At 42.0% G+C, this 26,359-nt stretch overlaps 1 protein-coding gene across 1 annotated transcript in view; it reads left to right on the plus strand.

The window, feature by feature from the left end:
- The window catches only part of KCNT2 (potassium sodium-activated channel subfamily T member 2), a 2,640,974-nt gene that overhangs the window by 1,226,879 nt on the left and 1,387,736 nt on the right, over window positions 1-26,359 (plus strand). Inside the window, exon 6 of the mRNA XM_069641505.1 lies at window positions 14,800-14,859. Coding sequence (XP_069497606.1) covers window positions 14,800-14,859 — 60 coding nt within the window. The remainder of the gene's footprint in view (window positions 1-14,799; window positions 14,860-26,359) is intronic.

Consider the following 26,359-nt stretch of genomic DNA (forward strand, 5'->3'; position numbering starts at 1 on the left):
GAGACTACGAACAAGACTCAGCTACCATTAGTAAGATCTACGCCATTATTCAAAATTGGATGGCCACCAATAGTCTGTGTCTCAACAATGAAAAAATTGAGATCTTCATAGTAGGTTTCCCATTCCGATTTAAAAACCCTCAATTTTTTTATTATTGTTTCTTAATTGTTAATCTTTACTGCGCCATAGCCCGCAGGTATCAGGGCGCTCAACAGATAACATAAACAATTACGGCTAAAATGTAAGAGTAGAGTTACTTAAACAGGGCTGTTTTAAGATTTTTACGGAAAGTGCTGTAGCTTTCCTCAGATAACATAGATATGGTCAGCTTGTTCCAGCTACTAGCTGCTTTAACCGGGAATGACCTGCTCTTTCCTCTGGTTCGTTTCATTTTAGGTACAGCGAGGAGGTGTGCATCGCTTGAGCGTAGTGTTCGGTTTGGGAAGTATCTTATCAGGCTTTGTTTTAGGTAGTCTGGTGCTTCTCCATGGAAGCATTTATGCGTGAGGGCCAGAGTCTTAAACTGGATCAGTTTCTCTACCGGCAGCCAGTAGAGTTTGTTTCTATACTGTGAGATATGCTCTCTCTTTGTAGCATTAAAGATTATTCTGATGGCATCATTTTGTATAGTTTGTAACTTTTGAATTTTTCTCTTACTGCCTCCACATAGTAGGGTGTCGCAATAGTCTAACCGGGGCATAATAATAGCCCCAACCAGAGTTTCACAGTTTTTTCATGACACTAGTGGGTTTATTCACCTCAGTACCTTGAGATGGTAGTGAGCGTTCTTTGTTATGTTGTTAACATGTGTGTCTTCTTTGAGGGATGCCACTAATGCTGTACCCATCATTTTCACTTTCTCTACTACCGTGATGGAGCAGGTGTCTATTGTAAAATGTACATAGGCTTGGTCCAGTTTATTTCTGGCTAGACTGGTCCCGAAGATCATCAGCTCTGTCTTCGAGCTGTTCAAACACATCCAGTTTTCGATCATCCTTTCCTGGATGACCACATAGATGTGATTGAGAGTCTCATGCTCACCACTAAGCTCCATAATGAGCTGAAAGTCATCTGCGTAGTTGGTAAAATGGAGGCCCATGTTTTCCAGTTTTTCGCATAGGAGTTTTATATAGATGTTGAAAAGAATCTGCGAGATACAAGCCCCCTGTGGCACCCCATATTTGATGGCGATGGGGTCTGAGCAAGCTGCGACCCAGCATATCATGGAAGTTCTTTAGCTCAGAAAAGAGTGTATCCAATCTATGGTATTGCTTGAGCATTTGCCAATATTTGTCAGTGTATCTAGTAGTCTGGCGTGATCTAAGAGATCAAACGCTACCAAAAGATCCAATAAAAAGAGTAGTCCTGTTTTTCCCTCATCTATTTTACTTAGCATTTGCATCTGTAGGTCAAGCAAAGCGCTTTCCATCCCGTGATTTTTCTGGAATCCTGACTGTTTGGGGTGGAACATGGCAGCGGATTCAAAGTGTGCCTGTAATTGAATAATGGCTGCCTTATCCAATATCTTCAGTAAAAATGGGGCTTGGGTTATAGGACATACATTTGTGGGGTCTTTGGTACAAAGCCGAGGTTTCTTGACAATAGGCTTGACAGCTAGCTCTTTAATAGACATAGGAACCTGTTTATGAGTAAAGGCATTTATAAATCAAGTGTATAAAGGTGCAAAGATGCTAATATTCTTAAGAATGATCCTTATCAGAAGAAGGTCCCTTATGCAGGAGGTGGGCTTGATGTTGTTTCACATTTTACTAGTATCATCAATGGACATGCTCTGAAAACCAAAGGTAGACGGCGGGTGTGAATATTTGGTTTTAGTGTACATCCCTTGTTCTAGCATTACCTTTATGATACCTTGGAAATTTTTAATTTTATCACGGGCCCGTTTGACTTTATCGTGGAATGCTTTTTGCACCTTTTTACAGTCATCCTTATAAGGATTAATGATTTGAGTAAGGGTGGCAGGTTTTCCCCAGTTTTGTATAATTTAAAGAGTATTTTTGTATTGTTTCCTGTGAGTTAAATTTGAGCATCGCAGTATTTTCTTTTGGCCTTGAGGATCTTTGTTTTATATATTCTTTCCTTGGATTTCCATTTGTCTTTATTTTCAGCACTCTGGTTTTTCGCCCATAGGCGCTCGGCTTGTCTTTTTTCTTGTTTGAGGATTTTTAATTCTGGGGTGAAAAAGTCTTGCTGATTTGGGTTGTCCCTGATTATTTTGTTTTTTAATAGTGCTTTGTTGTCTAGAAGTACAATAATATGTTGGTTGTATATTTCTACCAAGCTGTTTGGGGGTACTGAGTCCCTCGATTTAGTCATAATGCTTTGCATGCAAATTTCTAGATCTTTTGCCTCAAGTTTGTTATAATTTCTGTTGCTGAACTTGTTAGGTGGTTTGCGAAAGAGTATGTATGGGCAGATTAAGGGTACATTCTACTTTGCAGTGGTCACACCAGATACAGGTGTTTGTGGTTAAATCACATAGGGTGATATTTTGAGTTGCCACCTAATCCAGTATATGGCCTCCTATATGAGTTGGCTTGACATTGTGGATTGTACTATCTGCATTTGCTAGTTGTTGCTCCAGCTCAAGGGCTTCCTTGGCCTTGGCATGCCCTTTCCACCTGTTAAGGTCTCCAAGAAGTATGGTGGAGGAGTTTGGGTGGTTGGCAAGGTTTAGAAGGTGACTTCGGGCTTCATTGAATGATGGCATGTCTATTGGTGGTCTATAGAGGGGATTTTTTTAATGCACGAGTTTTTAGTTGGAGTTATTTTGGCATGAAGTGCTTCACACCCTGCAAGTTCCATTCGAGACTCAAAAACACCTATTTCTTTCCAACTTATAATAGTTACCCCGCCTCCTTTACCTTGCAGGTGGTTTTTGTTAAGCCTTTTGCACCCTGGAGTTGTAGCTTGGTCTATACTTGGGCCATTGCTTTCTTGCAGCCATGTCTCTTTGAGACATAGAGTATCAATTCCATTTTCCAGTATGTAATCATGTATCTCCAATGCATGTTTGGGCAATGATATTGCCAACTACTCAACCATTACCATTGACGGCACTCCCACCCTAGTACTTAAACATGTCAAATCCTTAGGCATCCACATAGATTCCAACCTCACAATGACCAAACATATCAGTAGCCTTGCTTCGGCTACAGCCTACACTGCTAGACTCATTGCTCTCATCTGTCAATTTCTCCCCCCTCAAAACTGCCCCACTCTAGCTGAAGCCCTAATTCTATCAAAACTTGACTATTGGTATATCCTTTTACTAGGAACCGCAAATACTAACCTCAACAAAATGCAATTGTTACAAAACAAAGCCCTAAGGGCAGCTTTTGAACTAATAAGAAATGATCACATTTCCCACATCAGGAGAGATGTTCATTGGCTTCCCATCAAAGTCAGAATCCTATTTAAGACTCTCATTACCACTCACAATGTATCACTAACGTGGCCCCATTATATCTGAACAACACTGTCACTCAAGAAATGACCAATAGATTCCTCAGATCAGGCTGTAGTTCCTACCTCTTTGTCCCAAGGTTCAAGAGCACCAGATGATGGGTGTGGGCGGGGGTCAACTTTCCCTCTTGCTGCACCTAAAATCTGGAACTCCTTGCCCATTCATATCAGAAACGAGCCTTCCCATCAGCGCTTCAAGAGCTGCATCCAAACTTGGCTCTTCAACAAGATCTAACCAGGAGTCTGCCCCTTGTTCACTGAGCTCCTCACTCCCCTGCCTCACCTGGCTTCCTGCTTCGTCTGTGCTGCACTGCCTGTATTATGCAATAACCATGCTATGCATTGTACTGAGACATCACAGTTCTCATACCGTTATCACATACTGTAATACTGTAATTCTCTCCATAACCAGTTAAGCCTGTCTCATGTACCTTACGCCATGATACCTCCGGGTTTGGGCGTGTAACAAATGCAATAAATAAATAAATGTTCATTACAATGTGCAAAATCAAGGGTGATAACGTAGGAACCTTAGGTGCTTGTCCGTTCAGTTAACTTGTTGGTGTGTCAGAGAGCACGATTAGATACATTATAGACTGAAAGTATCTTTTGCTGGTGGTCCTGTGCAGGTGGACACTAAGCCCCAAGTGTCCATAAAAATACACAAATTAATGAAAGCAGAACCACACTGCACTGATCACAATGTTTTTCAAAGAGCAGCCACTTTAATCACAATAGAACAGGCAGGAGACGAGAGTTGCTACACAAAACCACTCTGATGGTTTAATCTTCGGGACTGCTCATTCCTCTTTATCACCCAAGGCTGGGTGTTATATAAGAAACCCATTACAGCCAGGAGGAAGACCTGTGGTTGAAACATGTGTCGACTGTTCTATTGTGATTAAAGCGGCTTCTCTTTGAAACACATTGTGATCAGTGAAGCGTAGTTGTGTTTTTGTTGATTCATTACAATGTCACCTTGCATCATAGCTGACCTCTGAGACATAATCAAATGCAAGCTATGCAAAGACCAAGTGTGCCCACTGTTGGTAATGGCCATAGTTGAAAAAGTGGAATGCATGACAAATGGAGAGGGCTGATAGATTCTGTAGTTTCCCTCTGTCAGGTTGGCAAGAGCCAGAACCAAGTAATAGGGGGGCTGAAGTATTCATTTTCATATTCTATCTAGACAATGCATTTCTAGATAGAATTCCTTATGGTGAACACATTTCTGAGAGGAGTATTTGAAATTGGTACTGATCCCTCAACATCACTACACACAAATTCAGTATGTTGAGGGGGGAGTGGCCCAGGGTGCACCTAGCAAGTGTCACCAGAGTTGATAACTATAGAAGTGTGACTGTCCAGTGGATGGGTGTATGAGAAATTCATGAGTGGTGTATACCTTATATTTTTATTTATTTATGTATTTACATATTTATAATGCGCTGAAGCTTGCAAGCATCAGGTCGCAAACAAAAACACATGGACTGGTTGGGACACACAACAACGAGAATGGAGGGCACATGAGTCCGAAGAGAAGAGAAGAATAGTCACAAGCTCATGTGCTATTTGAAGAGGGCAGTTTTGAGCTGCTTCTTGAATTTTAGGAAGTTGCTTTCAAGTCTGAGATGGCTAGGTAGCTCATTCCATTTTGAGATAGCTTTGGTGGAGAAGGCTCTGCCTAAGCCCATAGCTTTCTTTGGGGGACCGACTTCCAGCATTCCCTGGTTTTCTGATCTGATGCTCCGACTGGGTTTGTACAGTTTGAATCCCTGGTTTAGGTGAGCAGGGGCCGTTCCATATAGGCAACGGTGGACCAGTCTCAGAGATCTCAACGTGATGTGTTCCTCCATTGCTAAACAGTGGAGGTCCTTTCTGTCATTTGTAATATGTTCTCTTCTGGATTTGCCTGTAATGGATCTAACAGCGTTGTTTTGTATTGTTTTACAATGTTTAATACATTTCGCGCTGGCTCTCAGGAGCAATGTGTTTCCATAGTTTGGACGTGACAGAATAGTAGCCCGAGCTATCGTGGCACTATTCCGTTTATTCAGCAGGGGCCTGATGCGGAACAATAACCTTTGGTAATATTGACAGTTACACTTAAGATAGGATATTTGGGCTTCTGCTCCTAATGTTCATTGTAGGTAAATCCTGAGTGTCTTAACCTTATCTGAGACTTTGATGGCAGAGTCTTTCATCAGAAAGGAGGAGTATGCAGGGTCTAGTTTGCTTATGGCTTGAGTCGAGCCAAATGTCATGAGCTCTGTTTTTGAGCCATTCAGGCACATCCAGTTTGACTTCATCCATAATTCGATGGAGTTGTAGATGGCTAAACGTCTGTCGTTATCAATAGTGTGGTTTTCACACAGTTCCATGACCTCACAGTTCCATGATCTTGTATGTACCTCAGCTGTTGTGGAGAGATGATTCTTGTCACTGTGGTTCAAATGTGTGGAGCAGGACACAGTCCTGACCACCTGGAAACAACGAAACACTAGAGCCGGTACTTCACACGAAGATTCACTGTTTTATACACCAACTAACCACTTTAACAAGCCAGCCATAAACCTGTGCCCCTGTAGCAAACAAGAAACATATTAAGCATAGGCATATGGCCATCTTGTGCCAACAAATATGAGCAAAGCATAAAATGAATTGACCAAATATACTTGTTGGGTATGAACACTTTCTAGGCCTACCTGAGAGCACACCTTCAGTTCCCCAATCCTAGACCTGTTGACATACTTAAGATGTTGGTGTTCCCTGAACCTGTGAGAAATTAAAGGGTAACAAAGAGCTGTGTTTGTGACATCAAGGGTTAAATGGTACAACAGTTGCAGATTACTGAGGTCAATGAGGGGGCAGTGTTCTGCAGCTATGTGAGAATACCGGATGGCTCTGACTGTAATGGATTGCCTTCTGGAAAGGTGTAGACAAATTGTCTTTTTTAATTTGTATAAATAAAATGATGTAGGTTTACATCTCAGAAAGGGTGATAAGGTATCCACATCTCCCTTTAATACATTCTATGCCAAAAGCATAGTGTTTACCTGTGCCCTGCTGAATCAGTATCCTGATCTGCATAGCCTGATCCCCAGTGATACAGATGCCCATTTGACAGCTGATATGACAGCAAAGTCACTTTGGCACAGAGGCTACAATTCAAGTCTGCTCCTCTGTTCCAAAACCATATAGTCATGAGCAATTACTCTTCTTTAATACTTGGCAGTTTAATCTTTAAACATAATGCCATACCCGAGTTCAGGGTATGGTGTATAGTAATTTACATTCCTATAAGAAAGCCACATCAGATAGATATCATAATTGTGTCAGCACAGTGAGCCCAGGATAGCTGTGGAAGGATTATGTATATTCTGGAAAGACAGCCTGGCCCAGTCAGCTTGCAAGGCAGGAGACTGTATGACTGTGCCTAAACTTTGATCCTTTGTGAGGTTGGAAACACTCTCCCCAGCAGGAGTTTTCCTGGGAAACAGGAATCATATGGCACACCCATCCCAAAAGGACTATCCTCACACCAAGATGCTGCATACCAAAAGGGCCTCTGATGAAATTGACAAGGGTAGGGGCAGTGTTAGTGTAGACATAAGGAGCTTTGCTAAGTTGGAGGAAGATTACACCATCTTGTTTCTCTTTATAGCTCCCTACCTGTCTCCTTCACTTTCTTTAGCACAAGGAACCTTCGGTATGAGGCCAGACGGCATACACTATTTCTCTCAAGGACAGGAATTGTATCCCTTAAAGCTGGCTTTATTTTGTGCAATTACCTGTGGGCATTTGTCTATAAGAGAGTTAATCTCCAGCTCCTGCTTTGATTAATTTTTTAAGAAACATTTAAGGAAGAGTTGACTTTACAAATATCTCCACCAGTGAGGTGAAGACTGAGTGTCCACAGTAGAGGCAAGCATTGCCCCTAACCATCCCCAGGGCACTTCGGGCTTGATCTGCTTCTGGAGAAAGACCTGCCTCTCTTCCAGTCACACTGGTACCTATGACCTCATTATGCCAAATGACCCCTTCAGGTTTGTGTAAGCATTCCTTGTGTGGGAGCCCAAGAACAAACACTCATCGTATCCTTTGGGGCTCATGGCATCCTGAGAGGCAAAACAGCCAGAATATTTGGTTTTCACAGTCTCAAACCAACCAAGCTGCCTTTGAACTAGTTTTGCATGAACTGTGACCATGCATAACCTGTTACCTCTTCTGTTCAAATCAACTACTCCTTGCCAGATCTTAAATCAAATCGCTGAAGTGTCATTTGCCAGCCCTAACAAGCACTTACCATCTGACTCGAATCGGCTTGACATTGAACCACTGCTTCACAAACTGCACACTATGATCACAGTTTTGAACCATCACAAGATCCCCAATTGAACCACCAAAGCGCCACTCGCTGACCCTACAAGGAGGTTACCACACGCCTCGAACAGGCTCAACCCGAAACAGATCCTGCTGAGTACTCCGACCTGCATAGCTCAAACGCCACCATCAAACTGCTTTGAGGCACTGCATGCAAACTGACTCAGCCCCATCTCACTGCTTGGATCAAGACGACTCACTGCAAGTGAACTTGGTTTGATTCAATTGCACAAAACCTCGAAGCCTGGTTTCACACTCTCAAACAACCTCAAAACAGCAAAAAGGTACTATTGGCCCATACCTGTCCCCCTAGTCCATCTTTGGGCTGTAGAGACTCATTAGATCACTAGTACAATGTTTTCAGAGAAAGAACATATAATTTATAAGAACATTGTGGTTGTTGATTGCCTTTGGATTGCCTTGCACGCTGTTGCATCTCATAGAGTGCTGCATCTTTCTAGCTATTGAATATTTTGTGTTCTTATCACAGGGGTGGGTTTTTAACAGTGTTTTCTATTTAGTTATTATTGCAGATGGTGTGTTTAATCAAAGTAGATGTAAATGTGTATTTAATTAAAGAACATAAAAGCTAATCATACCCTTGAAGATCAAAAGAATGCTGTACTCTGGGGTAATTTCAGGACTGACAAAACCAGAAAGTTAAGGATTTCAATCAGGCGACACACACTTTAGTCTCGGCCTAGTATGTAGCGCACAACTGAGATGCTTTTCTCCTTATTTTATGCAGATTAAATTTGAGATGGTACACAACTCCTATCACACCCCCTTTTCAAATACCCTGGGTCACAATGGACCATGAATCAGGCTGGTTGGTAAAATGCAATATTTATTTATTTATTTTAAATTCAAAAGAAATCATACCATTTTTAATATGGGCAGCAATCACCAATGGGGTGATAATTACAATGAATATGTAAATAATACACCTGGTTTAACCTTCTAGTGGAACCTATACAAAACACCAGGGACTAGGAGCACTTTTTGGATTAGGAAAGATAGCACTTGAGTTAGAATTTCCCCCAGCAATGTTCCCTCAACCCACAAATAATCAATTATGAATGGATAGAAAGACACAGCAGGTAACCAGGAATAAGAGGCAGAAAACGGAAATGAAATCCAACCTCCCCTCACCAAATAAGAGTGGAAAACGGATTTTAAATCCCTTGCAATGTTATGAAATGACACCCAGAAATGGACAAGGAAATAATTAATGTGTGTTAAAAACCTTGAAACAAACACAATTCCTCACTAAAGCAACATTGCAAAGACACTAACAAACACAAGCAATGGATTACCAAGAGCATATAATTTGAAAATGAATGGAAAGTTTAAAACATGTTGCAGCCAAATGACACGTGCAAAAGATGCATTTCCTTTCAATTTCCGTGTAAAGTTACTCAAACGGTTTCTTTAAAAAACAGGTGAAATATTGCAAATCGTGATGCGGTTTTTGGTCTGAGGGACAGAAGTACATCACAGGAATATTACAGAAGTGAAAGAATGGGAGTTACTGGTGAATTGAGAGAGATTTGCAAGGTAGAGTGAGGTTCGTTTTTAGGAAAATATAGCAGTGAAAAAGAGAAAATCGATTTTAAAAATGAAAGGCAAATTTTACTTAAACTAGATTTCATGGATTAGAAAAGAGGAACGCCACCCGTGAATATAAAAGTTACGCTGCAGTTGTAAACCTTCACACAGTGTACCCCTTTTCTTTAGGGAAAATACATTTATTTAAACACAATGGCCCTCATTACGACCCTGGCGGATTTCGCGGTGCTAAATGCACCGCGAAGCACGGCGGAAAGCCGTCGATAGCGCCATGGGGGTTGGCGGATTTACCACCCCATGCCGACCTTGGCGGAGCGGTAAATCCCCAATCCCCATTTTACCCTTCCCCATTCCCATTCTTGCCCCATAGGGTATAATGGGAGTGGGGAAGGAGTTAATTACGCCGCCGTAAAGTACGGCGGCGTAATTAACAACGAGGTCCCTTAGCGCCATGGTTTTCTCCGCCCGGTAAAACCAGGCGGAGAAAACCTCCATGGCGCTAAGGGAACTCGTAGTACGGCGGACGGGTCCGCCGCGATTAGCGCTGGCGGAAACCCACTCCGCCAGGGTCCTAATGAGGGCCAATATCTTTAATGACTTTTATCTATGCAAGACAGAAATGAAGAGAAAAGTTGTGCTAACGCTTGGAGATCAAGGGCAAGAACACGGATAATTCTGACAATTTTAACAAGTTACCAGGATAAGGATGAGATGGCTAAGAGAGTGGGATAAGGACAAATGAGAGACAGGATAGGCAATGGATTTCTATGGGATTGGGATTATACTTACAGTCCACTTTTAGTTTTGGGAAAAAGACAGCTGGGCAGGGTGGGGTCACCGGATGGTAATTCTAGTCAGTGGATGGGACAGGTACCTCTGGACGCAGTTAGTGGGCAGCAGTTAGTGGGCAGCAAGCCAGGCTGGTTCAGGATGCTCCCCAAAAGAATACCACAGCTTTCCCCTTTGGCTATTTGGGAATTTTAGTGGGATTTTAGAATTGAGGCCTGGCTGGGAATAGGATCAGCACTGCTGGGGTTTTGCAGTGGGCCCTGGAGTAGGGCCAGCAATGCGTTAGCCTTGTAGTTGGAATCTGGACTCAGCAGGATGAATGGAACAGGAACGCCGGCGCCGGAAAATCAGGAAGAGTGTGTGTGTAGAGTCTTGTCAGGGATTCTTCTTTATGAAGCATGGTGACATTATCAAAGTATATGGTTGGGCAGGCTTAGATAAGCACACCTCTAACCCACGGGATTGGTCAGGGGTGCTAGTCTCCGCCTCGCTCTGAACTGGTTGGATTTCAAAGCAGTAGTGCAGATTTGTAATGTGAGTTTACAATGTTCAAAAAACCTCCTACATTTATTTGAGTCAAAATTATATTTTGCCACATACGGTACATTTATACAGTTGAAATCTCTTAGCAAATTATATGCACATGTTACATATTTTGTGTAGAGCATAGCATTGCAACTCTGAAATCTGTGAGACATTGTTGCGCCCTTCTAATACTTTTTGGTCATTTTGAGTATGAACGATTCGGCCTAAAATTCCATAACTTTATACACTTGTGTGGATTAACATAAGGGATGTAAGTATACAAATGTGTATTGGCATCATGGATAATTTCCTTGTAATCCCTGATTCTTTGCCATTTCTATTCCCAAGGGGTCAGTGAATTCTACCATGTCTTACATTTTTATTCATAAATAGTCTTTGGAAGCAAATGGCAGTCCTTTGTCTGTCACTGGACCATTGTTTTCTTTCTACAGCTGCCACCAACTTTCATTTCCTCCAGAGCAAGGTGGGGGTTTTCCTGCCTGATTGAAGGTTTATTGCCCCTTCCCCACTTCACACTTCCTTGTCCTGAAAACCCCATTGTCAGTGGGTTCAGCCTAGACTAGATTCTGTCCAACCTAATAATTATCACGGGGGTGTTAGTATCTGCTTCCCCCCCAGCAGAAACCTATTTTTCTTTTGGAACTTGCAAAATCCAGCCAATATAGTTTAACAGTTTTACTTTCTTCTACAAGTCAATTGAATAAAATAACCCATGTGTGTATTTTCCCCAGAAACCCCTTCACATTGCTAGATAATGGCAGGATTTCATTCAACAGTTTACTGTTTAAAACAAGCATTTCTCTTCTTCAGTTTTCAAAGCCCATTTTACATGTGTGGTGAAAAGCTGGCATTTCTTTTTAAATTCGGTTTTGCATCTCCCTCTGGATTCCCACACTGTCTTGCAGCTATCGTTATTTTCTTGAATGCAGAAGTTTTGTTTGAAGCACAGATGCATTGAAATTGACATGGCTTAGATAGCTGGAGTTCTTTGAACTACTGAGCTTTGATACTTTGTTATGAAATGAACACATTTTCCCGTGCGGGAAAAGTGAAGCTCCGTGTTGATTTTTCGCAGAGTTGATTTGACAGGGCCTGTCATTCAGAAATCATGCCTGGTTTTGCTGAAGCACATTGCGATATACTGGGCATGGCAGGGCCTTATTAATCACAGTGGTTTAAGGAAGAACAGATGGAAATAAAGCTAGAGCATTTTTTAAAGGTGAAAAAGTTTCCTTTTTAATTGGGATTTTGGGCTTTCAGCAAAGCAGTGCTGCCTTTTCACTCTATTTCTTTGGTACAGTTAAGAAAACATTGGCACGCTCCCTCAGTGTGTCACCCTGTACCATCCGCCCAATGTGTGCTTGGCAAGACAGTGCAGCCTTCTTTTTGTTGCTGCAAAATGCAGTTTTGAGGCCATGGTGCTTACAGGAGCCAGCGCAACCATTTTGTTGTTTCTGCGCAAATGCAGCTTGGGTTTGGCGAAATTCTGTTCATAGGGTCAATGTAGCCTACAAGACCTATGAATTCAAATGCATGCCTATTTACAATACACTAGCAGGGGGTTTGTACAGACATTGTGTCACTATTCCAACTAACAGATTTTCACTTTTTTTTCACTTAAAGATAAAGTGATCACAACATCCATACCTGACACTTTCCATCATGTATACCAAAGCCGCTCAAAGACAATAAACTGGCACTTAATCAGCCCCACCCGCCTTTCTAAGACAATTAATTGTTGCCAGACTACCTCCAACCCAGCCCCATCTGCCCTCAAAATTCCCCAAGTGAAATGCTTCCCAGAGATGTGTTAGGGCCCCTGTCCCTAGTCAAACCCCTCCATTTCCTCTTGATTGTGATCTAACACAATCCCAATATAGCATTTCACACATAGTTACCACACTGGGCTCCACGGTCACAGGCCTTACACATAAACTGGCTGTATATTCCCTATTTCAGACTTCTAGAGGCACAGGCCTGATATGTTGATGAGTGTGCTACCACTGATTGTGCAAAGGTACTGGTCTGGAAAACCGAGCTTCAACTGGACTGCATCTGCATTGATGACACCTAGCCAACTCTGCCTGCCTTTCTGAGAGCACATTAACAGTGTTTATTTTTTGTTTCTTTTCCCTGCTCTCCAGTTTCACTGACCCCTTCACCTTTCTGAGCAAAACTACAAATCAGGTGCAGACAGGAAGAAATAACGGGGTATCTGCAGGAGAGGCTATAAGCTGTGATACTTTTCAAATGCTTATTTTCATCTCTTACTGAGGAAGTTGAGACATTTCATGAAAGTTTGCAAATATGCAAAATAAAAGACTTTTGGGGTCATTACGAGGTTGGAGGTAAGGGATTACTGGCACCGGTAAGGGTGCCAATGCCGGTAATCCCTTACCACTGTATTCCGAGTTCCCTTTGCGGGTCCTTCCTTACCTCCTGCTTTTAGCAGGAGTTAAGTACGGGACCCGCAAAGGTACCTCGGAGGTAATTACGGTACCGTAATTTACGGTGCCATAATTACCTCCTTCCCCATTCCCATTGAGCCCTATGAGGAAGAAATGGGAATGGGGAAGGGCAAAAGGTGAATGGGGAATTACCGGTCCCTCCAACCCTGGAATGGACCGGTAATTACTCCATTAACCATGCCGGATTTGGGACGGTTTTGGAGGCAACCATGGAGATAATTACTCCATGGTTAGCTCCAAACCCGGAATGAGGCCCTTTGTTTAGTCTAATTACGGTATCGACTTGATTTTCTTCTTGATCAACATTCTGTTCAACCCTTGGTTAACAAGGTACAAGAGGACTAAACAATATGTATATATATATATATATATATATATATATATCCAATGTTTGACGGCTCTCGAACAGCGTCAGTGTGAGCAGCACTCCTGTGATAGGTCTGATGCTGCATATGTGTGGACATTACAGCATCAGTGATAGCGACACCCTGTAGTTAAAGTTAAGTTGACATTCCCATTGAAAGAGCAATTTTGGGGTGGATTAGAACTCTGGCGCTGTTCAACAAATCTTTATGAAACTTTGTATAAAAAATATAGACCCAACTTCGAACGATTTTGCAAAGTTCATTGTGGGTTCGTAAATGCTTGCATAGTTTTGTTTTATATCCTAGATATAGGCGGAGGGGCAAATCTGCACCAAGATGGAGCATATTTGTTGACATTTCTGTTCAAGTGCAGAGGACAATTGGCATTGCAGGGTTTTGCTTTGCAACATTGTCGGAGAACGACATCAATGACGCATCTGCTGATATAGGGAAGGGATTATACCTTATAGCAATTATCTGCTGAGCTGGTATATTTTTCCTGGCAATCCCCTGCTGCAGTTTGCAGTTCTGAAGTTATTGGGGGCTTTTGAAAGCTGGATTGGTACTGTTATCTTGTTTGACTAGCGCCTGCTAGCCATCGTTTTGATTTCCAGGGAAGTATTACACATTTATAAAAACCTCCCAAACGTATTATTTATCAATAGTCATATTACATGATTTGAGTATCTTTAAGGAGCTTTAGGGGCCAGTTAGTAAATGGCAGCTTTAGATTCTTATCACAAATTGCTACATAGAAGGATCTGGGCCCCAGACCTAAGAGCAGCAACCCTGCCCACATTACTTATACCTTCGTGGGGGAGGGGAGAAGGAGGGGCGGATGCTATCTGCAATTGAAGGTGAGTATAAGCGTTCATGTTGGCCTTTTGAAAGGGATGACAACATGAAGCTTCAATCATAAGGTCATGCTCCCACATTTACTTGCTAGTTGTTTCAGTATAGACATGTTTAAGCTTTGAATTCTGGCCAGTATCTTTTACTATCCTTAGTGAAATAACACATATATGTTCACACCAAGTAAATGTGAGATGCGCAACATCATTTTAGAGAGTACTTGCAGTGTTTAAACCAAGCCTTTACTTTCCCAGTTTAGTGTTTAGCAAGAATCCATCCTGATGGAGTTAGCTATATTGCACATTTCGTAACACACAGTAATGCAACTGTTTTCTTCTTAGGTGACAGTGGCTTTGATAAGTCTCTTTGAAACAATGTTGCTGAGTTATCTGAGTTATAAGGTAAGCCTTTTTATGGCAAAAATTGAAAATGTGTTGACTTTCAAACACATGTGTATGTTATGTTATGGTGTGAGTGAGTGGATTCGTTTATGTGACACACACTTCAGACAGAAATGCATGATATATTGGCACTATGAAAACTGAGAAGCTATGATCTTCAGCTGAGATTTGTTTTAGTTTTTCAACCTGTCTTCTACATATTCTACATGATAACATGTCAATCAACTATAACAATGTTTATTTTTTTAATTTCTAACATGTTGTACATGACATCGACCGCCCAATTATGCAAGTATTGAGTCCAAAGCAACATTACAATCTCTGTGTTTTGTCAAAGGTAAATTGCTAGAAATACTTCCTCCACTCCATATATAATATAGTGCGGCAGTCGTACTATAGGTAAGGGTTAACGTGAGTGATATGATGCATAGGAAATCCGAAAATTCTATTGCTATTAACTTTTGTCTTGGAACACAGATGATATTTCCCAACCAAAAAGTTACAGTTCAGAAATGTTTGCATTGTTGGGGGAATACCGAGGGAATATCATGAGATTACCGCAGTAATAATGCAAGGCTTTGTCCGAAACGAAAATGTGTCACACGGAGCAAAGAGAGAAAGAGAGTAATGGTCCGGGGCCAAGGAGGTAGAAATTAACTGCAGTTGGTGAGGGGACATAGGGAATAGGAAGGAGGCACATTGGGAGTGCCTGTGAGGACTTTTTCATTTTCAAGCATTATCGCTGTAATTAGTGCAAGATTACAGCGGTAATTATCGGGGGATTATCGGGGGAATGAAAATGAAAAATATAAATGGGGGACATCTGTTGTGATCCCATCTACTAGGCAGGGGGAATTGGGTCTTTGTGATAGTAGCTCTGGCCAGTGGGCCTCAAATTAAACTATTGGAGCAACATGTGCTTATACAAAGGCTGTGACCATTGGCCATGGTCGAAGGACATGATGAGCAGGCTTGAAACAGACGTAGTGCATTCAAATATACAGTGGGCATGGCCAAAGGACAGGGCAGAAGGCTGCGGTTAGGCGGCCCCAAGGAAACCTATAGGTGGAACGGGTACATTGGCCATGACCAAAGGCTAGTGGGCCATAAAGAAACCTATTGGTGTAACATGTACAGTGGCCATGGCAAATGCCATGCTTAGGGGCCATTGAATACACTATGGTATAACAAAACCCTTGGAATTAATTGAAAAAACATTAGATAATTGTGAGAAACCAGAGGGTGTCTCACCCACTAGTTCCTGGGGCTCTCTCTTTCAGGTGGCCAGGGCATGGCCATCGCCTTTGGAACCATACTCTGGGGGTGGACCAGTGTAGGAAGATCACCTGGGTGAGGGATCTTTCGGGAATGGGGGTGAGACAGCTGATGTCCATGGCCAGTGGCCACGAGCTTCAGCCGTGTCCACTATGCATGTGCCTCAGGCCAATAGCTGGCCTGTGGCCACGCCCTTTGGCCATGCCCACTGTATATTTTAGAACACTACCAGGCCACTAGCCACAGCCTTCGATCATGGCTAGTTGCCACAACCTTCAGTGCTATTACCCAAATTGTTCGTTTACAATTGTTCGAATGAACAATTGAGCGAATTTAAAGGGTCACAATTGATCTTTTCACAATTGCCCGTATATATATATATATATATATATATATATATATATATATATGGGTTTTGGGGGGTTTGGCATTGGGCGGGGGTTGTGGGGGGTTTCCCCCCACATATATGTTACAATTGACCTTCACAATTCGGTCAATTGTGAAAAGATCAATTGTAATTCGAACAGTTGTAAAACGAACAATTCGTATACAACCCCTTCAGCCATGTCCACTAAATGTGTATCAGGCCCACTAGCCAGGACCTTCGTCGCTGGCTAGTGAGCACAGCCTTTGGCCATTCCCACTATATATTTTACAACACTACCAGATGACTAGCCATGACCACTATACATGTGTATCCTGCCCACATGCCAGGACCGTTTCAGCGTTACATTACCTTTCGTGTTGCAAGTGTGAACGTTTACATAGCTATGGTACACTGAGAGAATATTATTTTCTTGCATGTTACATTTTAATGTTAATTTGCAAATGGTCAAAACGCCAATTTTGCTGATTTGCCCTAGTTGTACCTCAATGAGAAAGAGCTGCACTGCAATTCAAAAGGTAATTATGGAAAGTATTCATGAGGCGGAGCTTGATGGAGGTGGGATGAGGCAAGGCCCTTGTCGACTTGAAGGCAGATTTTTCCCAGGTCGGCAACAAACCATTCACCCTGTTATCATATGCTGGTGATACTGTTATTACCACCCGGACACCTAATGCTCTCCAGAAACGTATCATTGTCTATTCTGAATTTATGACAAATACAACACAGTCAGCAGTCATAGCATGCACATCTGGGAGAGTGAACAAGATAGACATGCACAGAACTTCCAGTAATGGTTCTGTAATTCCAGGGGTGAAAGGATTGATTATTTGGGCATTTGTTTTGAAGAGGATTAGAAGGGGTTGGCAACATACATAACGAATGTACATGAGTCAGGCATTGGGGAGTACTCCTTTTTATGCAGTTCTCCCAAGGGAAACCACTTGAAATGATAATGAGGGTATACTATGCACAGACAAAGGCAGCAACCAATTATGGGGCCTCACTGTTGGGGTTTGAAAATGTATCCACAGTTGAGATCATTGAAAACAAATTCTTGAAGAAACTGTTGGGTTTACCATGCTCAGCACCGGACATTGTAGTGCACACTGAGCTTGGAGCTAAACACATGGGGGTGGGGGGTGACTGGTATGATGCCCCTCTCATACATTGGCTAAGCATTTGGTCAAACCCTAGAACACTGGTAACCCAAGAAATAGTTAGAGCCCTGATGCATAGTGCTGTCTGGAGCAGGATACCATGGCTGTAGTTCATGTGTGACTGTATAAATCAGTGTAATGCTCCTAATCTTCTCTGTTCGGTGATCATGTTGACCACAGGGGGTGGGGGAGTCTTTACAAGGGGGGCGTTTGCAACATAAGCAAAGCAAGACAGAATGAATAGGGTAGTTATTGGAAATGAACGATAAACACAGCATTATTACAAAAATTGACACCCTGCAACCTTATATGGCACACAGTAACAACCCAGCACATCGCTGGATTTTGACAAGAGCACGTTTCAATCTTCTGCTGCTGGAAGCAAACACAGCGAATTGGCAGGGCTATGCTTAGGACTCAGCATGTCCCTTCTGTAGTGCAGTAGTGGAATATCTTTTGCACTTTGTTTTAATTTACCCGCATTGTATGGACATCAGAAAACAGACAATCGTACAGATATTGAAACAAGCTAAATTCACCCAATGTTGTGCCGCCCTTTCTTTTTTATTACAATCTGAACCATGTGTTCTTGCTTGGGGCTTCCTTGCATATTTGAGGAGGGCCTGTAATGCAAGGAAACACCCTTTGGACGCTCTGATTTGAATGTACAGCACGAACCGCCACTTTTTACTGTGGATACTTTATTAATACTGATTTATATTTTTTAGTGATGTTTGTGTATGACATGTTCTGTATTATTTTTGTTTTTATGTTGAGAGGCTGCTGTGAAATATGTTGTTTACAATGTTTAATGGACTTTATCTGAATAAACCTATTGTGATGCTGATGAGGCAAGTTGCAGATTGTGAGGATCATAGTTCAAGCGTGCCCAGTTAGGAACCCAGGAATTGGGCAATAGAGGAAAACATTATGGGTCAATTATGCAACCTCCTTTTTCTTAGGTTTGGAAGTTAAAATTGCAAGTGAGACCTCCAATTTGTCTTTGGCCATACTAGGTGGGGCTTAGTTCCATGAAGGCATGGACAAAATTGAAACATGCAGTAATGTTTCTCTCACAATGAGCTGTTTGGCTTCATCATTGATATATGTACTCTTTAATACTTTACTTTATTTGGTATCTTAATTCTCAAGGACCATCATTATTCCTAGGTCATAAACATTTGACATGCCGGCTAGACTTCTGCTCTTGCTTTACATCAACAAAGGGTCTTCAACCCAGATGTTTTTAGACGTGAACATGTATTACTTGTACATTTGAACTTGAACTTGGAGTGTAATGCAATGAAACGTTGTTACTGTATTCTTTACCTGCCTGCTTTTTTCGGAATACTTCAAAGAATATCAAATACTCACATGTTTTTGCAGAAGCATTGTGCCTCCTCTACAACATGTATGTCCCTTTTCTGATATGTTCAGTGTTTAAAACTGTCCAGGAATAAAAATTCAAAAGACTCCACCTGCAATTATAGCTGAGAAATAGGCACTAGGGAGATACATTGTTTTAGAAGGCCACACACCCCTTTATTGCTACCCTTTGCTATGCTAAAACAAATCCCTCTAAATATGTAATAGAAATACGTTCATGAAATAGTACTAGTCAAAAGGCGAAATATGATGTATTGCCTGTTTTGATTAATGAGTTATGATTGTTGCAAGAATGGCTGAGCGTAACAGTATTTCATTTTCGACTTTTGTACCCAGCAAAATCTGCCCTATTCTCAAGCATATTCACTTAGTTTAGGGAGACAGTCTCTAGCAAAAGCAGTAGGTTATTGTATATAACAAGAGAGGGAGAGGGTGAGCGTGAGATAGAGGGGGTGTTCAGGTTGTTTGTGCATTGTTAGCCAAGGGAAATCTAAAAAGCGCTGACCCAAAAAAGGCAACAGCATAATACCTTAGGCTTATAAAGTAATTTATTTGCAAGATGTATTAATGTCCAGATACTTCATCAGGAATAGGAAGAATGACTCTCTTAGGATAGAAGGAAAGTTCAAGGATTCACCTCTGGAACGTAGTGTCTTTGTTTCTGAAACGTGTTCCTTCACAAAGAGCCATATCCACTTCAGAGGTTCACCTGTGCATTTGAGTCTAAAGGATTGAAATGGGCAACTGCAAATGCAATGCAGACGGGCAAGAGGAAAACACTGCTGGGCTGCTCTTGGAGAGGCATGAAGTGATTGGGTAGTGTCAACCATGGCATGTGCCATCCCAAATACAAGTGACTGACTGTCAAGCTGACAAACTGACAAACTGTTAAGCTGACAAGCTTAAAAAGGTAGGTGGGCATAGTGGGCCACAGACTCAGTGGAGCCAGACATACAATTGACAGTTTGTAAGAAGATTCCCCCGTTATCAGCGCAATTCATTCAAAATCCACATAATGCGTTTTATATATTGGTCAATTTATGAGCGAATTCTGTTTCATTACATCACACATCACAGTGGGTTAGTAACTTTGTGACTTTACCATCCTGACATGTTGGTTTAGTGTGCCGTCAACTAAATTTCACAGCCTTGTATATTTAAATATCCGCATGTTCTTGTATTCTTCTGTACTATCACAACACGGAGTGGCTTCCCGTACAAATTGAAGATCAGGACATGGAACTTAACCCCTCACTTTAATATGTATATTGAATTGAAGCAGAGCACTGCAGGATATCAATAATGATAGCACAGAAGAATACAAGAACATGGACATCTTGTAATATGCAAGGCCATACAATTTTAACTATACCAGATCTAACCAATGAATGATTAGAAGATGTATTATTTACAAACTGCCTTGAAAAAGCCCAACGGGTAAAACCTTTGGCCAAAACCTTTTGGCCATGAGAGTTTGTGGCACACTAAACCAACATGTCAGGATGTTAAATTCACAAAGTTACTAACCCACTGCAATTTGTGATGTAATGAAACAGAATTTGCACATAAATTTGACCAATATATAAACCAACATGATGTGGATTATTTATGAGCTGCACCAAAAACGGGGGAATCTTCTTACAAACTCTTTAATATTAGACCTAGGTTGTTAACCTACCCCAGTGATAAGCAGCACTCAATACTGATCAGTGGGACACAACAAAGCAGACACATTACCAATATAGAGAGGTGCTGGCAAGCACAGTCTAACAACCATTGAATCATGCAATTGACACCCTGAAATGTACCGACTTCCAGAAGGTTTGCACATGCCATGATTGGCTTTGTTTTGGCTCAAGTTACACCAAAAGAAATGCTCAGTGTGTGGTTTCAAGTTGTACAGAAAATCAGTATTCATTAGGTTAGAAAGGGAAATCAAATGTACCTCACACTTTACTCAAAATCTGGAGTAACTGCAACCTGATTCACTCAGAAAACAAATATACACTCCAAAACAACCAATCTAACATACAGAGGTAGAAAATATACAATTGCAAGTGAATGTAGTAGTCAAACAAACCAAATTTCTCAGATCATATTTCTTACACAAACACGAAAGCTCACCAATAAATCACTTTGCCTAATTAAGTATTAACTTGTTTTCTTTTGGATAGCTGCCCTATTTTAAGGTGAAATCTGTCATCCATAGGAAAATCGAAGATTCTTTGGTTAATATCTTTTGAGCCGTAGCAAGGATCAGCACAGCGTTTGGCATTCCTACATTCGGCCACAAGACCCCCAGGAATGCAACATTTCACACAAATGCATGTTGCAGTTCAAAAGATATTAATGGTCATAAAAGGTTGTGTCTTTCACGTTTCCATTCATTTTCCCATTGGGAAAATGTCCAATTTGTTTTTAGTTCTGAAAGGCACCTATTACATGATTTGAGAATCAATTTCCACATAGACATTGAAAAGTAACCAAAAATAATGTAAAGGCAGCTTTGTGGGCAGGGTGAGGAAGTTGATTGATGAAGATTTGGGGCTTGTGGATGGCCTAGTTTCTTTTTTATGTATCTTTTAGTGCTTTGCTGAGATTGTGAACCGACGCAAGTGGGTAAGGAAAGAGAGTACAAACTTGAAAACTATTATATATTGAGATGTTGCTATCAGTGTGGTTGCTAGTTAGGGGAAGATGAGTATTTGAATTTAATTTAGGATTTTTTTCTTTTTTTAAATATATAAAAGATTATTTTCTAAATTAATAAAAATTGTGTTGGGGTTGTATTAAAGTAATGTTATGTTTCACGTTTGTGTTTTGAGTTTGAGAACTGTGTTATTTAACTTTGTTGTATAACTATAAAGTATGCCACTCAGGTTTTAAAGTGATATGAAGGAACGCTTCTTGATTCAGTGTTCTCTTCAGAGCGGTTCTCAAAGTCGGATTTGAACAGAAGTTGAAAATGTTGATTTTTGCTTGGTTTAACATTTGATTTGTTTGAAGGGAGGATGTGAGGGGTATGAAGGAGGTAGATACGTGTTATACGTTTTGGGAAAGAGACTCTGGGCACAGAGATAAATCTCACATGATTTCTCGATACGTTAGACGTGACAATGTGATGTCATCAATGATGCCATTTGTGATGTCATCTTTGATGTCCTGGGTGTTAGTCTTAGCAGTGCATGCTGGTGGCACGAGTTATGGTTGCATAGCTCACCTTAACTTGCACATCTTTTGGTTTTTCAATTTTACTTTGCACCCATAATGAACATTCAACAACATATTTTTCAATACATTTCATAGGTTTTTATTAGTGGAACTTAACCATAATGTCCTTTAACAAAGTTTTTTCAGTGATGTCATCATTGTGGTCATAGGCTGCACAACAGGGGGCACGAAGTTAGGGTGGCTTTAACTGAATTTCAGGGGGTTTGTTGCATAAAGTTCTCACCTTGAAGTCCCTGCAAGTAATGTGTTTTCCTTGAATTTCAAAGGTTTTTTTTACAATATTTTGCTAACCTTAACGTCCATGCAACTTAGATTTTTTTTCTTGATTTGAAAGAGTTGTGTTATTCCATAGATTTGTAGAACACTCCCAAACTACTAGCCATGGCCTTGTGCCATGGTGTCCATTTTAAAACAATCCCAGACCTCTAGCCATGGCCTTTGGCCATGGCCAGTTGGCACGGGCGAACACTACCAATCCATGAGCCATGGCCTTCTGCCATTGCCGGTGGCCACAGCCACTCTATGTTTTAAAACATGTGCAACACTTCGCACAAAGACGTTCATAAATAACCAACTGATTTTGTCCTGTTTTGACAGTGATATTGTTATGTATAATAGATTTCAGACGTTGAGAACTCAAAATGTTTTTAGGCAAGGCACAAGGAGATTACATTATTTGCCATGAATCACACACTTTGGTTAAGCGGTATGGTACAAGCCCCTTTTTTTTGGCAAGTCTCTTGTTGACTGCTGTGATACATCGCACAACCCCAACTAACTGCATTTAAGCAGCACGGAAAAGGGAACAAAATTGACGGCTGCAAGAATAACATATACCAAAGTACTTTTGCCCCATAGCGAAAATCAAAAGTTGGTACCCATGATTGTATGAACTGTAAGTAAACATATATCTTAAAGTGAAATTTATAAATGTAGTTCATTTGACCTTCCCCTTAGAAGAAAGTGTGCAAGACACAATAGCATTGGACTTTAAAAAAAAGTAATGAACACCAGAAAAATAACATGAGAGAGGAAATGTTCCAATAAATATTATGCAAAGTATAATGGTTGCTCACCTTTGTAACCCATCCATCTGTCATGAAATATTCCTTAGAATAAATCGGTCTTTTGGTTGGGCGACCTACAAAATCAAAATAATGACAAAGACCAAAATATTCCCTGGTAAACAAAATCCCAATACGAAAAAAAAGTGCTTGTGGTTTTGTGGGTAAGCGTTTGCACTGGAAACATAGCCAAATACTTGAGTAAGCTTGCCAAACTAAAAAAAAAAACCTGTTCCGCCCTCTGAAAAAAAGTTTTGCTCTTCACCCACATGTGTAGTTTACTTGTGCCCTGAAAAGCAGCCACAATCAGGGGAGAATTCCTACACCAGTGTCCAGAATTACAAACTTTCTAGCCACATTGTGGGCAAACATTCATGACTTTCACCTCCATGCCCCCATGTCTGGCTTCAACAGTACTCTGCTTTATAAAGAACTTGAAAAGTACACATTTCATAGTGTTACTTAAATATATAAATCCGTATTGAACTATGTTAGGCAAAAAGTGTCCAATTGAGGCATTATTCCACCAATCTTGGCTGGGAGACTACAAATACCAGAATGCAATTCAGCAAAAGGCAAACACATTTTCTCTGAGTGCAATACTTTCAAGGACTGACAGTAGCACGGTTTACAAACAAATAATGCAGATGCACAGGCCAATTCATGGAATTAATGTGTGCTGAAAATCTCCATCGCAGCGCAAGTGCGACAATCGCAGTGCAAGCGTGCAAAAGCCGCTCACATCGACTCATGGAAGTCTGTGTGCGTGTAAATACTGGGATGTGCACTAAAATCCTGCGTGGCGCACGCGGGCGCACACATCATAAAACGGCGTGTGCTACGCACACAGCGAAAGCACACATAGCGCGGCCACACACAACAAAAGTACGCAGAACACAGGGCATAACATGCAGAATGGGGAACAACGTGTGAAAATGTGGGCGTTACGTGGGAAGTACAGGAGGCAAATGCGCGGAACGCCCACACGTGCGACTACAACACGTATTCATGGAATCGAATAGGGGAAACGCGTGCGCCAAAAAAGACGCGCTAATCCAGAAACACGTACGCCAGCAGGAAGCAGACGTACGCGGACCCGCGAAGCATAAAAGTGCGTGCAAACAACAAACAAGCTCAGACGCTACGATGAATATACCGTTCCTCGCAGCAGTGGTCGTGGGACACCGCAGGAGGAGGATAGTCGGGGCCAGAATTTTTACACCCAGGACCAGCCTTTTTGGGATGCCTGATGACCAGGTGTATGGGAGGTACAGGTTTCCACCTCACATTATACTCGACCTGGTGAGTGAGTGGGAGGATGACCACACATCACCCACCCTGTGCTCCCAAGCACTGAGCCCCTTGGAAAAGGTGCTCAATGTACTGCAATTCTTGGCCATTGGTTCATTTCAGCGGACAAGTGCCATAGTGGGGGGGGGGTGTCACAGGCCACGCAGTCACGCTGCCTACACCAGGTGTTGGCCATCATGACTGCACGCCCATCAGTCCGCAGGCACATATACCTGCCCAGAACACCTGCAGAAATGCACGCTGCCATCCAGGATTTTTACGGGGTGGCACACTTCCCCAAAGTGCTAGGTGCCATTGATTGCAGCCATGTGGCTCTACGTCCTCCCAGGGCAACTGAGCACATCTATAGAAACTGCAAGCACTGGCATTCCATCAACGTGCAGGTAGTATGTGATGCCAAGGGAATCATCACCCCAGTATATGCCAACTATCCAGGGTCCACCCATGACAGTTTTATTTACAGAATGTCAACCCTAAACCGGGACCTAGAAGATGGGCGGCATGGCAATACATGGCTGCTTGGTGAGTATAAATGCCTCTGCACATGCATGCATGTCAGATACTGAGTAATGTCACAACCCCACTAATGATACCCATCATCACCTCCCCAGGGGACAGTGCCTACCCTCTGAGCACCCACATGATGACGCCAATTCGGAACCCCACCACATCACCCGAGGTAAGATACAACACAGCCCATATTGCAACCCGGGGCATAGTGGAGCGCACATTCAGAGTGCTCAAGTCACGCTTTCGCTCCCTTGACCGCTCTGGTGGGCAGCTGCTATACACGCCCCCAGTAGTGTGCAGGATCATAGTGGCAGCATCTGTGCTGCACAACGTTGCAACCCGACAGGGCCTGTCGGTTGACATGGTGGTGCCCCCACATCCCCAACCACATGCACGCCCGCTGCGCATGGGAGGGGAAAGGGCATGTGGTGAGGCAGCCCGCATGCAGCTGGTGGCTAATTACTTCACCTAAAATCACACCGCTGTGGAGTGCACACAGCCCTGGTACATACCAGCTGACAATCAATGATGATGATATAAGGGACAGTCAACTGTCACAAGCATACCAGCCTGAGATTGGTCACCTGGAAGTGTTACATTGTGTGCATCCCTGCCTACCCAAAGACAACCAATGCTGTGTCACAAAAAGACACACATGTATGCTGCATGAATGACTACCCCCTTGCAAAATATAACATGAAAACAGCGCCATGTCACCCACCCTCTACCCATCTCCGCTACCCAACACACCATGGCATGTCATGCAATGTGAAAGCAAACAAAGGAATGCACAGCACATGAGTCACAAAGTGCACTGTCCCAAATGGAAACAGGCCACAGACAATATGCTCCCAGTAATCAATAACAAACAGCGCACATGACCAAATACTTACCAGCAACACAACACAGCAACACAGGATGAAACATTGCCAAGACATGACAGTACCAAATGAAATAGTGCAAGTTTTACAACCTGAATAAGCCAGCACATACACCCCTTCCAACTGCAGAGTGTTGATTTCAGGCAAATGTGTCAGTGTACTGCATACAACATGAACTGCATCCGCAAAGGAGACGGCCTTTTGAAGACATGAAGAAGGTACCTGTGAATAAGGAGGAAGACATGGATGCACAAGCAGAAATCAATACACCAAGAAGTGTTCAATACAACAACAATC

The sequence above is a fragment of the Ambystoma mexicanum genome, chromosome 1q, assembly GCF_040938575.1.
Source record: "Ambystoma mexicanum isolate Mex_15411 chromosome 1q, UKY_AmexF1_1, whole genome shotgun sequence".
Classification (NCBI taxonomy): domain Eukaryota; kingdom Metazoa; phylum Chordata; class Amphibia; order Caudata; family Ambystomatidae; genus Ambystoma; species Ambystoma mexicanum.